Source organism: Galeopterus variegatus, unplaced genomic scaffold (assembly GCF_000696425.1).
Source record: "Galeopterus variegatus unplaced genomic scaffold, G_variegatus-3.0.2 Scaffold106, whole genome shotgun sequence".
In the NCBI taxonomy this organism is placed as follows: domain Eukaryota; kingdom Metazoa; phylum Chordata; class Mammalia; order Dermoptera; family Cynocephalidae; genus Galeopterus; species Galeopterus variegatus.
The window spans coordinates 732159-749889 of NW_007726217.1; the positions used below are offsets into that span (position 1 = coordinate 732159).

Genomic DNA, 17731 nt, shown 5'->3' on the forward strand with positions numbered 1-17731 from the left:
AAGGGCAGCTGTCAGAATTCTTACTCCTCTTGGTAGAAAAACACTATGAGCACAAAGTGTTGTCAATTAATTAAGGCATCTCAGCTCAAGGCACATCTGTCCCTGGGACTCTGGATAATCAAAATGACCACTAAATATAGGACAGCGTATCTCCAATGGGGCAGATGTGAGCCACTCCCAATCCTAAGAGACTCCTGTGAGAGGTGACCTGGGATACACATTTGTTACGCAGTACCCTTGAATATCCATCTAAATGTAGCCATATGTTTCCAGTTTTTACTTCATGTCCTATTAAAGCTAAGAGGCAAACGAAATGAATGGACATACCCATATAACTCTTGGCCTATGGTGAAAATCCATAGTTAGCTGACTGACTGAGGTCTAGTGTGGATGAAAACTGCTCCCCAGGTCTAAAAGGGCTGCCGCTTGCACTGAAAGTCCAGGAGTTTCATACTGAACATATTGTTTGTTTGTTTGTTTGTTTGTTTTCAATTTCCCCATCACCAAAAGCAAGCCAGCTCTGTCAAAATGCCCAGGCTGTGTGACAGTAGTGTCAAAGGCTGCCATTTGCTCCCAGGCACTGCCATCTGCAGCAGCACAACATTTTGTCTCCGGAAAATAAACACATCTGCCTTTGCCAGTGTCCTCCCACTGTGCTGCCCATCTGGAGCAGGTGAGCTGGAAGGCAAGCCTCAGCATGGGTGAGACAGGGGCGAGCAGGGGAGATGAGGCCTCAAGGGAGATGGCACATGGGGGAAGAAGGCAGTGCTGCATCATGTCACATCCTGCTAACCACATTTGCCAAAAAGCATGTGAAATTACCCTTGTTAGTGATATTTTAATCATATGTAACAAATGATTGGTTGTGTTTAGGGGATAAGACCTGCAAAGTCAAGGTTTCACCTGGGCCATCTGTTCACAAGGTCACGTGACTTGCTGATAAAAATAAACAGAGATGTCCTTGTGCCAGCCACTGAAGGCATGAGGAGTGGTGGTCAGAATAGAAGGCTTAAAGCAACAGGACTCGGGCCGGCCCGTGGCTCACTCGGTAGAGTGCGGTGCTGATAACGCCAAGGCCACGGGTTCGGATCCCATATAGGGATGGCCGGTTTGCTCACTGGCTGAGCGTGGTGCTGACAACACCAAGTCGAGGGTTAAGATCCCCTTACGGTCATCTTTTAAAAAAAAAAAGCAACAGGACTCTTCTAGGATAGGAGTACACTATACATGCCTACCACTAAACACACTCAAACTCAGGCCAGAGTGCTGGGACAAGCCTTGGTCCTTTCTGAAAATGACTAATACCTAAAATTCTTTGCTACATATTCTTTCCATTTCACTGAAAAAATAAATTCAAGCCTGGTTATGGTCTTGACATCACATCATTAAATCATGCTATTTGGGTGCTGGAAGAAATCATAAAAATCATTGAATCAAATTCTCTCTCCCAAGGTTTTCAACTAACTCACAGCAGAGCTAGTGCTAAAACTCCTAGAAGAGGGCTCTTCCAACTACACCATTAGTTTTCAAACTTCAGTGGGAAGCTGACAGAGAAGCCACCTGTTTTCAAATAAAACCTTACATGGAATTCCTGTATATAAAATAGATAAAAGTTGATCTATATAAAGCACAGCTTAAGTTTTGCCATGCTGGTCTTCCTTGGTGAGTTTCCTGAGGCAGCTTCATGAAATTAAGTTTGAAAACCACTATACGAGGCTGGATATTTTCCCAACACATTATTTCTACTGCCTACTTGCTAAATGTTTATAGAGGTAAATTACCAAAGGCTCACAAAGCACTTCAGAAAAGCTTCTATGAAAACACTTTGGCCAGTGAGTAGCGGTAAGAAAGCCCTAAAGATTACACCCCATAGAAATCTGCACTGTACTCTAAGCCTTGCCACAAAACACCACATTCCCCAAGGACATCAGATTTGGCTGGTTCATACCTCATTCTCCACATCTGTAAAATGGAGATGGCAGATGGTAACAAGTAACTTTAGGACTTTCAGATGGGCTACACCAAATATGCCACATAATTTATTTCAACTAAGAAATAGCCCCATTACTCATCATCCTCCCTCTATAGCCCAATAATCAAATCATAAGGAGAATTTAAGCAAGCAGGCCTCATATACAGTGCAAACAATGTCTAAGTTCATTACAAATTTTTCAAAGTAATCCTGTTAAAAATCCAAATAGTGGTTCTTTAATGATGGAGTCATTTAATAAATACTTACTCTTTTCCAGGGAGGTATCACTCATTCATTGAAAATATGTTTTATTAAACCAATGGTTAATTCTCAGTTCTTATAATTTGATCATTCCTTCCTTCTTAACAGACAAGGAAAGTGAGGCTTAGCAAATGTAAGTAACTTATTGAAGATTACACAATCTAGTGCATACCAGAGAATGGATTGTAACTCTGGCATATCTGACTCTAAAACACATGTTTTAAGAAGCCTCATAAATATTTGAAAATGGGGAGTTAAACCATAGCAAAAGCTGAATAAGCCCTTTTTCTGTTTCTTGGGGTCTAACCAGGAATAGAGCAACTTAAATACATTTAAATAAAAAACTAACATGAAAGCTTTTGAAATTTTTTCCCATCTCTCTTTTTTCATCTTCTCCTGATGATCTCATGTCTTTAATTCTTACGTAAATTTTCATTCATTAAGAAAACCTTAATACAATTCCCTTCCAGTGTATAAATGCACAACGACATTCTCAGTAGTATATATGGACCTAACTGGATGACATTTATTGAGCAAATACTTACTGAACACTTACAACGGCATATATTCATCGCTTATCTATATAATCCAATGTGGAGATGTTGATATTTTTTTTCTTTTTTCCTAAAAGATGACTGGTAAGGGGATCTTAACCCTTCACTTGGTGTTGTCAGCACCACACTCTCCCAAGTGAGCTAAGGGCCGGCCCGAGATGTTGACATTTTAATAGAACTGAACATTTCATGCTTACCTAAATGCACAAACATACCTGTACATTAGTCCAGTAACTAAAAAAGAAGACAGCATGAAAGAGTATGATCTGTGATATCCAACATGGTAGCCATTGGCCACAGGTGGCTTTTGGGCACTTGAAATATGGCTGTGACTGAGGAACTGAATTTTTTTTTTTTTTAAATAAACAAAAGTTTATTTCTTATTCAGGCAAAGCCCAGGAAACTCTACTCTGGGAGCTGAATTTAGCCCCATATGTCTAGTGGCTAACATACCGAACTGTGTAGATCTAGAAAAAATCCTAGCACATTATAGATGTTCAATGTTAGTTTATTTCTATTTTCTCTATGAGTACCAGTAATTTTTATATCCCCCTTTTTACTAGCAGATAAGTTCAACTAAAATAGCACAACAAAGAATCCCCCATAGGAAGCTAACTAAGAGCTTTTAAATTGTTTCTTCCATCAAACAGCAACAGCAGCATAAAAACAAGTGATTTATTAATCAGTTACATGTGCCATACACTGTACTATGAGCTTCTTAAATGATTACCTCATTTAATCTTTATAATAATTCTATAAAATAGGTACTATTGTTTTGTAAGTAGAGAAATTAAGCTTAGAATTTGTCCAAAGACATACATCTAGCAAGTCAGTAAGCAAACATTCAAATTTAGGCAGTCTAATTCCAGAGACTGTGCTCCTAACCACAGTGCTAAACTGCCTGCATCTTAATGAACCAGTTTACATTAAGATTCATTATAAACACTGTGGTAAATAAACATCCTTCCAACCCAACACCAACCCCAAACACACACGCACACACAGAGCAAACTGGAAATCAAACTATTTGAGCCTAGACACAAGGTTATGTGCACAGTAACTAGCTGACCCAAAATAAGTCTCATGTGCCAACTGGTGTGAACATACCAAATTTAGTGACTTTGACTTATTTGGAAGACTGACAAACTATCATCACCACAGAATAAAATGACTAAAATATAAATTCAAATTTTAGAATTAAAATTTTATTTTGATGGGGAGGGAGGGAGTGGAAATTGGACCTCTAGTAGATGCACAGGCAGAAACAGCCAATATTTACTAGAGCCTCATGTCACTGTCTACAAGAGATATTTACTTAGTAAGACATCAAACATTTCTGCTAGAAGATTAATTGGATTTACTGTATTTGCATGAAACACATTTCCGCTCTTATCTCAATTCTAAAAGGAGCTTAATTCACTTAGTGTCTGTAGCATTTACAACAAAGTTTTTATTGCGCCCAAAGCTGAAATTCTTATTCCAGCTCTGCCTGATAAGTAAGAGGAAAGTCTTACACAGCGAGCCACAGCATATTCTTTTCCCAATACTGCAGGAACTTCTCGGTGTAGGAAAGCTAATATCTGACCCATTTTCCTCTCTCAAGGCGTGAATAAAACCATCGATCTTTCACCTAGACCAAAACAATGTATGTAAATTTGTCTCCTCTTACAATCATGTCTCTAGCTTCTCTTCAAATTTCATGATCCTTCAGATTGCAAAAGCCCTTGGTCAAAGCTAGTACTGAGAGATTCCATTTATTGAGATCTCAGTCCAGTATTATTAGGTACTAGAAAATATACTGCTTTAAAGATCCATAGTAAGTAACTTTTTAAAAAAGATTAATACCTGTACTTGTTTAGATTCTCTTATAACTCAGTTTAAGCAAGTGCAGATGAAAGTGAAACATAATAAAAACATGAATAGCACCAGCATTCTAGAAACACTACTGAAGAACCAAGGAGCTGACCTTAAAGCAGAAGAGTCAAACAATTATGACACCATTATCATAGCTTTATCTGACCTGCTATATGACCTGGAGCCAGTCCCTTTGCCACTTTATGCCTTTCACTCCTTATCAGTGATATAGAATTAACTACTATCTGTCTCAGTGGAATAGTGAGTAGATTAAATTATTAAGCAAAATGCTTTGGGCAAACGTCATATGAATGTTAAATATTATGATTTACAAGCATTCATTTTCCTAGCACTCTTCTAGGGTTAGGAAGTTATCTCCATTTCATAGATGAGTAAACAGGCACAGAGGTAAGGTCACATGGTAAAGCTCTGTTTACTTAGTCCCTGTGGGAAGGGAGAAATACACACCTTTAGTAATCATATGAACTTTCTTGGCACATTCTACAAAATCTTTAATGGATTCAACCCTGAACTTAATGTTCATCTTTTAACATGCTGTTGATGGAATTGAGACAGCTCTAAGACAGCAACAAAGCCAGAATAGGTGAGGAGGAACAATTCTGCATGCTTTGGTAAAAAAAACAATCATAGAGAAAAAGTTAAATAAACACGATGTAAATATTTGCATTATTATTTTCAAGGTTTTACTGCCAACACCATGTAGGAACCTTCAGCCACAGGAATTAAGAAATATGGTTTGCTATGAAAACACTTTGAAAAAAATTTTGGTGGTTCTTACAAACTAACAATACTTTTACTATATGACCCAGCAATCACACTCCTCGGTATTTACCCAAAGGAGTTGAAAACTTACGTCCAAACAAAAACCTGCACATGGATGTTTATAGCAACTTTATTCATAATTGCCAAAACTTGGAAGCAACCAAGATATTCTTCAGTAGGTGAACAAATAAACTGTGGTACATCTAGACCATGTAATATTCAGCGCTAAAAGGAAATACGCTATCAAGCCCTGAAAAGACATGGAGGAAACTCAAATGCCTATTACTAAGTCAAAGAAGCCAATCTGAAAAAAGCTACATAATGTATAATTCCAACTATATGACATTTTGGAAAAGGCAAAAGTATGAAGACAGTAAAAAGATCAGTCATTGCCAGTGGTTGGGTGATTGAGGAGGGATAAATAGGAATAGCACAGAGGATGTTCAGGGCAGTGAAAATATTCTGTATGATACTATCGGTACATGTCATTATACATTTTTCCAAACTCACAGAATGTACAACACCAAGAGTGAATCCTAATGTAAACTATGAACTTTGAGTGATCATGATGTGTCAATGTAGGTTCATCAATTGTAACAAATGTACCACTCTGGTGGAGAATGCTGAAAATGAGGGACGCCACAGATATGGGGACTGGATATCTTTGCAATGTCATCCCTTGGTATCCTTGGGGCATTGGCTTCAGGACCCCCCATGAAACCCAAAATCCACAAATGCTCAAGTCCCTTACATAAAATGGTATAGCATTTGCATATAACCTACTTACATCCTCCTATATACTTTAAATCATCATTAGGTTATTTATAATATCTAATACAATGTGAATGTTATGTAAATAGTTATTATGCTGTATTTTTTATTTGTATTATTTTTTACTGTTGTATCGTTATTTTTGTTGTTTTGGGTTTTTACATTTCATTTATTTATAAAGTCACAAAGACACTCTCTCTCTCTGTCTCTCTTGCTTCCTCTTGCCACGTGATCTGCTTGTACCCACCGGCTGCCTGCCACTGTCCGCCATGACTAGAAGCAGCCTGAGGCCCGTGCCAGATGCAACCGTCCTGGAATCATAAGCCAAATAACCTCTTTTCTTTATAAATTACCCAGTCTCAGGTATTCTGTTATAGCAACACGAAACGGGCTAATACAAATAGGAAGGGTTCAGGAAAGCCAAAAATACTACTCATGTCTAATAGGAATCTAAAAGAAGCACAGAAAATTTTTCTGCTCTTATCCAAGACTGGCTGCTATATATAGCTTACCCGACTCCGAAGACAGTCAGCCAGATTTCGGCGTGTGAAATTAGCTGCTGCTGTGGGAGACAATTCATATCCTGGTACAAGAGATAAAGAGTCATATTTAAAGTGAGGCAGAAGGAATACCAGTACCCCAAATCATTTCACTACCCATGTTCTTAAAGCCCACCATCTTTTGTACACTCACAGTATATAAAATACACAGATAGAGGGGTACAATCCTACTTCTGGTCTCTTTTCTCATGCAACAGTTAATAAACAGCTCTTTAGCACTGACAGCAATTCCCATCCACAAACAGAATCAGGGTCACTGTTCTGTGGTGGGATCAAATTCATAGCCTTGCTTATGCTATTCATTCATCAACAGACTGTGGTTTCCTCTGCAGAAGGAAAGGAATATAAATACACGGGTGTTGAAAAAAAAGAAAGAAACCTTGAGATGCCAATTTTTTTAAAGCTTAACTGAAAAGCTATCAGGAGAAGAGAGGCTGGAAGTTAGGACTGCCTCAGAGTCATGCTTTATAAAAAAAAAAATCTAACTTTATTTAGAAGTATAATATGATTTTCAAAAGTACAAGCTACAGAAAAAGAAAGTTTCTATCATTCTACAATTATAAAAAAATAACATCTCAAGAATAAAACTTCTAAAAATAAAAAATAGTTGTAATGCCAACAAAGGTACAACCCAAAGGAATGATGTCAGGTGTGCATTTAACAATGTATTCACTTTAAAATTTAACCTCCCCCAAAATTTCTGCACAGCAAAAGAAACAATCAACAGAGTAAAAAGACAACCTACAGAGTGGGAGAAAATTTTTGCCAACTATGCATCCAACAAGGGACTAATATCCAGAACATACCTAGAACTCAAGCAATTATACAGTAAAAAAATAAATGACCTAATTAAAAAATGGGCATAGAAGCTGAATAGACATATTTCAAAGGAAGACATACAAATGGCCAACAGATACATGAAAAAATGCTCAATATCACTAGTCATCAGGGAAATGCAAATTAAAGCCACATTGAGATACCACCTCACTCCAGTTAGACTGGCGATGATCAAAAAGACGGTGAATAACAAATGCTAGTGAGGGTGTGGAGAGAAGGGAACACTACTGCACTGTTGGTGGGAATGTAAATTAGTACAACCACTTTGGAAAACAATTTGGAGGTTTCTCAAACAACTACAGATAGATCTTCCATATGCTCCAGCAATCCCTCTTCTGGGTATATATCCAGAGGAATGGAAATCATCGTGTCAAAGGGATACCTGCACTCCCATGTTTATTGCAGCTCCGTTTACAATAGCCAAGATATGAAACCAACCTAAATGTCCATTAATAGATGAGTGGACAAGGAAACTGTAGTATACATACACTATGGAATACTACTCTGCCATAAAAAAGAATGAAATACTCCCATTTGCAACAACATGGATGAAACTGGAGAAACTTATGTTGAGTGAAACAAGCAAAGCACAGAGGGATAAATACCTCATGTGCTCACTCATTTGTGGGAGCTAAGAGAGAAAGAAAGGCAGGAAAGAAAGACCACAGTAGTCCCATGATCCAACAGAGGGAGGAAACATTCCTAGGGCTACAAATTGAAGTTGAGGGGAGATGGGGAGGGGGAGGGAGGTTGAGGGATAATTGGAAGGGAACATAGGGTACAAAAGCAATTTCTGGTAATGGGTATGTCCCCAGTATGAATCTGGCCCCCACATCATGGGCAGGAGGGGGAACAATCAGCTTTGTATCTCATGAATATTATATATATACATACATACATATATATATATATATATATATATATATATACATATATATATATATATATATATATATGTATGTATGTATATATATAATTTTTAAAAAATAAAATTTAACCCCCCAGTAAAATGGGACCAGTGCCAAAAGACACAAGAATCATCTACAACTCAGTGGACCCACACAGAAAATGCCAGTTTGGAAAGACACAATGTGGTTAAGTTATTCCCTATAACATCAAACACAACTGACAGATCAGGTGAGATTTAGATTAAAATTCTAACAAATATTTATTGAGCAACTACTATGTTCAGGTTCTACACTGGGTGTTTTCACATGTATTACTGAATTTCATCCTCACAAATCTATTAGTGCATATTAAATCATAATGAAAGCAACCCTGTACAAAAAGGAATACTTTTCAGTTCTTCCACTAATCTCCCAAACACCACAAAAAATTAGTTATCTTAAAAGCAGAAGTCTGATTTCTGATTATCTGCATATAGACTTTTTTCTCTTTTTCTTTCTCTCATTTTAGCTCAGTTCTTTAACTTTACATGCATAAGAATTACTATATAGGGTTACGTATACAAAACTGTACTTGACAGGTAATGTAAGGATCTTTAAGGGCAATTTTAACTAAACACAATTTTTATTCTATACACTGACTTTAGACCCTAAAACCCATTGTAACAAGCACCTTGTCCACTCTTCCCCTCTCTCCCAGTGAAATACTGCTGTACCTACTATACTTCAGAAACATTATTGGCACACTTTACCTGCCATGTAGGCAAAAAGTGGAACCACTAAAAAAAAGCAGAACTATGGAAATATTCTTTTTTTTTCTTTTTTTTGGCAGCTGGCCATAACGGGATCTGAACCCTTGACCTTGGTGTTCTAACTCTACATTCTAACCAACTGAGCTAACTGACCAGCCCTTGAAATATTCTAAACTTGTTTAAACCTAAGTACCATGTGCTTTAGGTTCCTGGATGGCAGGGACTAAGCCGTCTTCATCTTTGAATTCTGTTGTACTATGCAGAGTGCTTAACATATATGAAGCCCTCAAAAATATTTATGAAATTAGGGCCGGCCCGGTGGTGCACTGCTACAGTGTGCCGCTTGGGAGCGCGGTGGCGCTCCCGCCGAGGGTTTGGATCCCACATACAGACCGGTTCCTGCTCACTGGCTGAGCAAGGTGTGGGAGCAACACCGAGGGTTGTGGTCCCGTTGCCGGTTCTGGTCCGGTACGGGCGCCACACTGAGGGTTGCGAGACAAAAAGGAAAAAAAAAAAATTTATGAAATTGAATGCATAATGCTAAATCTGCTGCCTAAAAAAATATATGAATGGATCTTACCTATTCACTTTACAAATGCAGTTATATTCAAATTAAGTTCCTCCACGGCACCATATCATACCAGTGTGGTGTATAGGGGTCATTCAACTGTGAAGTAAGTAATGGTTAAGGTTCTCTCTGCCAGAGCACCACTACAAACTTTCCAGGATCAGAGGGCTCGTGGCTTGTACTGTTTGATAGAGAGGTTTTCCTAGCGAATAAGAATTCATTAGCCTCAGAGAGAGCTTGCAAAATACCTCACAAAAATCCTAATTATCTCTCTAGACAGGAACCTACCAGAGAGATAAGATAGAATCCTTTTATGGCACAATAAATGCCATACAATTACAGAGAGCTTTAAGTTTAAAAAGTATTTTCATATGTATTATTCATTAGTATTATTATAATTCCATTTTAGAGATAAGGAAAATAAAGGCCCAGAGAGGATAAGTGACTTGCCTCATAGAGAATAGTAAAGCCAAGTTTTACTTAGATCCTTTAGCTTTGAGATTAAGCTCAAATCTCATCCTCTGAAATATCTAACACTTAAAAAGTCTGATATTGGGGCCGGCCCGGTGGCGCACTGCTATAGTGCGCCGCTTGGGAAGTGCGGTGGCGCTCCCGCCGAGGGTTCGGATCCCACATACAGACCGGCCGCTCACTGGCTGAGCGAGGGGCGGGAGCAACACCGAGGGTTGCGATCCCGTGGCCGGTCCGGTACGGGCGTGACACTGAGGGTTGCGATCCGTTGCCGGTCACAAAAAAAAAAGACAAAAAGGAAAAAAAAAAAAAAAAAGTCTGATATTTCCATCCCCATCTCCAAGATGGTGCATAGTTTCACCTACCAAGTATCAGTGTTACAATGGTTCTCTGTTCTGGGATTTTTGTAAAAAAAAAAAAAAAAAAATCTTTGAGATCAGAAGCATTAGAATTTTTAGAGTCTAGATAAGTTTTTAAAAGGAAGGGCTGGCCCAGTGGCGCACTGCTACAGTGTGCTGCTTGGGAGTGTGGCGGCGCTCCCGCCAAGGGTTCGGATCCCACATACAGACCGGCCGCTCACTGGCTGAGCGAGGTGCGGGAGCAACGCTGAGGGTTGCGATCCTGTTGCCGGTCCCGGTCCGGTGCGGGCGCGACACTGAGGGTTGCGATCCGTTGCCGGTCACGAAAAAAAAAGGACAAAAAGGAAAAATAAAATAAAATAAAATAAAATAAAAATAAAAGGAAGAAGACTCAGGGCTGCCTGGTTAGCTCACTCGGTCACAGTGCAGCTTTGTAACACGAAAATATGACCACATAAGTCTGCTCATGCACAGAAATGCCAGTAAAGAATAGTCTTTTTCAGTTCAATTTTAAAGATAAAGTGTGGTAGGCTGAATTGTTTCCTCCAAAAATTCATATGTTGAAGTACTTCAGAATGTGACTGCATTTGAAGGTAGAGTCTTTAAAGAAGCAATTAAGTTAAAATAAGGTTTATAGGGTAGGCCCTAACCCAATGTAACCAGTGTTCTTATAAGAAGAGGCAATCTGGACACAGACAGTACAGAGGGAAAATCACGTGAAGGCACAGGGAGAAGACAGCCATCTATAGGCCAAGGAGAGAGGCCTCGTAAGAAATCAACATTGTGGACACCATTATCTCAGGCTTCTAGCCTCCAGAACTGTAAGAAAATAAATTTCTGTTGTATAAGCCACCCAGTCTGTGGCACTTTGTTATGACAGCCATAGCAAACTAATACACCAACCACAGTTACACTCTAAGTTTTACCCACCATTTCGCATCTTATAAAGTTGCACATTTTTCTGAATATATTCTGCAAACTGTACAGTGTCTCCAGCCTCTCCAACACATAGGAGTAAGATTTTTTCACTCATCTTAAACATCTTGTCATGATCTGCTCAAAGAAAAAAAGTGTTAGAAACTGCCTTAATAGAACCTGACAGCTATTATACATGTAACCGTAAACGTGTTTATTAATTATACTGAATAATTTCACAAATCATTGTTTTTAGAAGACTTTAATAAATAACAGTATTAATTTCTCGCTTTCACTCTCCATGTTATCCATCAGCATATATTATTGTCAATTTCAGTTGGAGAATGTATATGAAAACTGACAACTGAAAATAAAATTTAAAACATTTAAAGGCAATTGAAATGCAAAGCAACAGAAGAAACTGAAGGAATCTAGCCAATAGTGATTATCTTTAGGCTCATAATTACAAAGCTGAGAAATGTTTCTATAAATACAAACCTTAGTTACTATATTTATACACATACAAAAGCATATATGAAAAGGACCCATGCTACAATTAAAATTAAAGAGCCATCCCAAGGAAGAATAGAAAATCAACTGAGAATATAAATCATCTTAAAAAGTAAACTGCTCCATTTCCAAAGAAAGAGAGAATTGAAATGACCGACAAAGCAAACATTCTAATGAATATTCTAACATAAACTATTTAAAATACCTCACAAAAATTCTAATAGGCTAATCTAGCTGAACCAGACTCATTCAGATTAGACAGATAAATAAATATTCAGATTGCAATTATTGCCTGAGGAAGAAAACTCTATATTCAGTCTGCAGCTTCAGAAAAAGCCTAAATCTTCGTATCTTACTCTCGCTTTCACTTTTCATTTTTCAAATAGTGCTGAATAATCTTCCCTGGGAGACATGTTTCCTGTTTGAAAGCTTCTGAAATGTCAAAAATCCCTTAATAGGATTTAAAGAACAAAATGCTACTTTCGAATACTTTACAAGTGTTTGAGAGTTGTAGATACCAATAATATGTCTTCTTAGACTTTGAAAACCCCCCCCCCACACAAATGTGCCTGTAGATAGTATCAAATTGCCTTAAAACTAGGCCAGCTGCCAAAAAAAAAAAAAGAAAGAAAGAAAGAAAAGAAAAGAAAATTGCCTTAAAACTCTTAAACAAACATACTTTTATTTGTTATATAGGCTACAGGAGATTTGAAGACTATTTATAAAACTTGTTTATAACATAAAAAAACTTGTTTATAAAAGAAAAAAATTCACATATAGTTATGTTATCTATGCAATGAAAAAGGACCAGAGAGTGTATTCTGAGTTGCCAGTGATGAGTATGGCAATTTTTATTTCCTTCTTTTTTTTTTTTGTCTTTTTTCTGAGTCCGGCAACGGATCGCAACCCTCAGTGTTGCCCCCGTACCGGACCGGGGACTGGCAACGGGATTGCAAGCCTCGGTGTTGCTCCCGCACCTCGCTCAGCCAGTGAGCAGGAGCCGGTCCGTATGTGGGATCCGAACCCTCGGATGGGAGCGCCGCCGCGCTTCCCAAGCGGCGCACTATCCAGTGCGCCACCGGGCCGGCCCTTTTTTTTTTTTGCTTATCAGTATTTCCTAAAATTTCTATACTAATATGCATCAATTTTGTAAAACTTCTATTCTTTTTTTTTTTTCCTTTTTGTCTTTTTTACTGACCAGTAACGGGATCGCAACCCTAGGTGTCGCGCCCGTACCGGGGACCGGCAACGGGATTGCAACCCTCGGTGTTGCGCCCGCACCGCGCTCAGCCAGTGAGCGGGAACCGGTCTCCACATGGGATCCGAACCCTCAGCGGGAGCGCCGCCACGCTCCCAAGCGGCGTCTCCAGTGTGCCACCGGGCCGGCCCCTAAAACTTCTATTCTTAATATGCATGTTTTGTAAATATTATTTAATAAGTTTGCACTATTTTTACAATAAGAAAAAAGACTGTCCTTATTTGGGGGTGGGGAGCTTGTTTACAAAGAATTTATTTCACATTTAGAGGGAAGGCTAAAATTATAGGCAGTAACCCATTCAATTTTGAAATAAACTTAATACAAGGCCAAAATGTTCTTTTTAAACAGTAAGCATGTCCAGTGAGTAGTGTGGGGCTATATAAAAGCACAAGTGATAAATACTAATGGCCTGAGTTGTAGGAAACCGCCTATGTAGCTGTAGGGAATTTCTGATCCTTGACAAGGAACTTACAAGATCCACATACATGAAACAAATGGACAACAAAATGAAAATCAGTGTGTAATACTGTGGATGGAAAACTGGACTAGAACCCAATAGACTTCAGTTATGATCTTGACTCTGCACTGAACTTGGGCAAATTATGTGCCCTTTCTAAGCCCCAGTTTCCAAATGTGTAAAATGGTGATAAAAACACTTACCCCTGACTAACTAGCGGGTGAGGAAAACTGTAATGAATTATGTACATGTACAACATCATTATACTCAGTGTTAGACAACATAGTTCAGATTACACACACTATAGGAATTCAGAAAAGAGAGAGTTCTGTGTGGGCTGGAGTATTCTGAGAAACCTGAAAGCAATTCTATATATGCCAAGAGGAAAGAGACATGAAATGCAGCACATAATCAAACCAAGAGTTGCATCACCTAACTTTATTAAGCAGGCAATCTTGCGGAAATGTCTTCTCCACAGTATCAAAATATTTTACAAAGCGATATACTGAAAAACTGATTGGAAATATTATTCTCATTTTACACTTAAAGAAAATTAGTTCCAAAAGGATAGTACTTTTCAGCATTCTTGCCTACTCTACACAAGTTCCTTCATGAAGTAAATGATCAGGGAAAAGTCCTCATACATTTCTAAAATTCCTATCATAAAAGTTTTTTATAGGGAAAATTACAGAGAGTTGAATGTAATTATTTCCAACTATTGTTCTTTTTTCCTTTTCAGCAGCTGGCCAGTATGGGGATCCAAACCCTTGACCTTGGTATTTTAACACCATGCTCTAATTAAATGAGCTAACTGGCCAGCCTCCAACTAGTTCTTAAGAACTAACTCAAACTCATCTTCCTCCCATACATAGTCATCTTTCTTTTCTCTGAATACTCTTAGGATTTAGTCCTGAACTTATTAATTAAAAAAACCAACCTAATACTAACTAGTGATACTTCTTTTCTTGTACAAAATCATCCTGCAGTATTTATTTCCTTGTTTTCTTAATGTTGTGGACCCTTCTATGGATTATATTTAATACACTGTATCCCCTATAACAACTAGAAATACTAAGTATGTAAGTAGGCTTAAGGAAAATTCTTCTCTTCCCAATATGTGATTTCACATACATTACTGGGATGAAATAGAAGTCCCATAAAGGTACTGACTTCGTTATTGCTCTACCTAGACACTATTTCATACTAAAATCACTTGCTTGTCAAAAGCCTTAGTATTCAAAATAATTGACAAATATACTCTCAAAACAAATTTACTCCTTTGGAAAGACTGGTTTACAAACAGAACTTCTACAAACTAATAATGGAATTTCATAAAGTAATTTCACTTGAGGAATAATGCATAGCACAGATTTTTAACAAACCACTTTCAGGTCCCTCTTCCTTCTTCAGAAAGAATAGAACTAAAAAAAAATAGAACTCTAGCAAAGTCCCTCAGACTTATTTCCATCTCCCGAGGTGAGAGCCACAGCCTGACAATCAGATGCTTGTCACTTTACAATAGCAGTAGTACACACTTTTTTGCCTTTGTTCATTGTTCACATACTTTAGAAAACCCCAGATTTAATCATTTCCTTTCCTTAAACCCAAGATGAACTGTCATCTGCCCTCAAAGCTTTCCCTAATCTCTACAGCCAGAATCAATTTTTCCTCTGTATTACCTGAGAAGTTTAATTGTACTCTTCATATGACACATCCCTTTTTGGCTCCTGTTATAATTATTTGTACACATATCCGAATCTCTTACTGAATTGCAAATTGTTTTAAAATAGGGGCAACCTCTCAGCACCTAGCACTGTAAAGTGCACATAGGTGCCCAAAACCTACTTGTCAAATTAACATTAAATCATCTGAACCAAAGCATAATACTTTTCCAACAGTAGCATGTCTATGATCAATCACGAAAACACTCTCTTAGATTCTACTAATCAACAATTAAAATCGTTTAGAAGTTATGTATTGAGTACTTACTATAAAGAGACAGTATAGTATAGGAGTATAGGCAAAAGATCTGGATTCAGACAGCATAGGTTTGAAACTGGTTTCTGCCACTTGTGACCTTAATATCTGTGCCTTAGAACTAACATCTGTAAAGTGGTGATATAATGATGCCTATCTCAAAAGGTTAAGTGAATTAATGAAACATTAACACAGCACTTGATACATAATAAATGCTTAGCATTACTACTATTAAGTATTTGCCAAAAGCTAAGCATTCTCAAGTAACTCATTCACTCAATCCTCCCAACAAGTTTGTGAATTTGGTGTTATTAATCTAACAGATGAGGAAATCTGGGAACTGTGAAATAACTTACACAAAGTCATAAAAGAAATAAGTGACGGGGCTCCGGTCTCCTAAGTCCAATAACTACTTAAAAATAAGGAAAACATTACCTGATTGATCCTGACAGTTAAAAAAAGAAAAGAAAAATGAGGAAAGCCTGGTAGTCAGTGCCCTGGAAAAATGGCAGAGGACATGAGCTGAGCCACGGTAAAATAACGGGCAGCGGAAGGGAAATGCCAGTCTCAGCTCTCCCCAGGATCCCATTTATGCCGCCGGCAAACTAACCTCATCACCAGCGCAAGCAGGAAACATCAGAAATTCGGGGGCCCTGATGCCCCGCAGGCGCTTAAACACTTAAAAACAGAATTCGCCTAGGCAACTCACCTAGAAGAAGCATTTAGCGAAGGCCAGAGCAGAGCATTGACCTAGGAGCCCTGGGAGGAGCGAATACCAAGGCCCTAGGCTTGTCTGCCTGTCTCTTCAGTTCTAAAAAATAAGTGTGAGCAGAGCAGTTTCCACCCCCAGACCTCCCTGGTATCCACCACCCGCCTCTCCACGAACTCCCTCCGGCTATCCCTACACCTAGGCCCGGCTGGGCCTTCCCTGCTTCCCCTCACCGTCCTTCATCTGGACAATATTGCTGGCGGCCACCCGGTCGGAGGCGACAAGGACATAGTCGGGGCCCTGGATGCCGATGAGGTACTCCATGGTGGAGGGAGGCCGGGGGCTGAGGGTTGGACAGAGCGTGGAACTCGCCGACTTCTCAGCCTCACCAGTGAGACAGCACGACGCTTAGCTCCGCATGACGCAAGCAGCGCGCCACCCCGACCACCGGCGCTTTCTGATGACGTCAACTGTCGCGAGAGGTTGGAGAGCGGGTGTGGTTCCCGGCGTGGTGTTGGCCGTCTTACACTGCACTTTCCTCTGGGATTGTTCTGGACTCTTATGGTACCTGCTCTGCAGGTCGCTTACTTTGTGTAACACCCAGTTTCTTTATCTACAAGATGGGATTTTAAAGTTCACTTCAGGATAAAACCATGCCCTGTATGTAAGTGCTGAGCACCGGTACGTGCCAAAAAGGGGTAGGTCCCCAGGTGGCCGTTATCTTCGTTGCTCGGTAAAATCTCGCCAGAAATCTCTTCCTTGCAATTAATTTCACAGGAGTTTACATCCTAACGAAAATAACGTATAGTTGGATTAAAGATATAAATACGGAGGTTAAAATTATAACAACAGTGGAAGAAAAAATAGAAAATATTTGTATAGTCTTTGGGAGAGACGTGTTTCTAAGCATGACGGGCAACCCAGAAGCAATATAGGAAAAGACTTATAAGATTTGACTACATAAAATTACAAGTTTCTATATGATGAAAGCCATTCTTAGGCTCAAAGGTAAATATAAATTGGGAATGTTTCAACATATGAAATATTTAATGTCTGTAATTTTAAAAGCATTCCTACATTTCAATGGGGGTTGGGGGGACACAACATGATTTTAAAAGGACCAAAGGTTAGGAAAAGCAGTCCACAAAAGAAGCAACGCTAAAGGCCAATAAACATAAAAAGAGCCTCAACTTTGATGGTAATTAGGAAAACGAGAAATATGAAACAAGAAGAAAGTACAAACTGGTGGTAAGATTAT

The 17731-nt window shown here is 38.7% G+C and overlaps 1 protein-coding gene across 2 annotated transcripts in view; it reads right to left on the reverse strand.

The window, feature by feature from the left end:
* PSMB2 (proteasome (prosome, macropain) subunit, beta type, 2) overlaps positions 1 to 16874 on the reverse strand; it is a 34358-nt gene extending 17484 nt beyond the window's left edge. The window contains exons 1-3 of one of the 2 annotated variants that reach the window (XM_008585410.1): positions 16707 to 16874; positions 11578 to 11700; positions 6708 to 6778 (exon numbers count right to left, since the gene is read on the reverse strand). In XM_008585410.1, the coding sequence (XP_008583632.1) occupies positions 6708 to 6778; positions 11578 to 11700; positions 16707 to 16797 (285 nt within the window). In that variant the 5' untranslated portion in view covers positions 16798 to 16874. Of the gene's footprint in view, positions 1 to 6707; positions 6779 to 11577; positions 11701 to 16473; positions 16639 to 16706 lie in introns of those variants that run through there. The other variant, XM_008585416.1, reaches the window with a different exon arrangement.
* Positions 16875 to 17731: the final 857 nt, after the last annotated feature.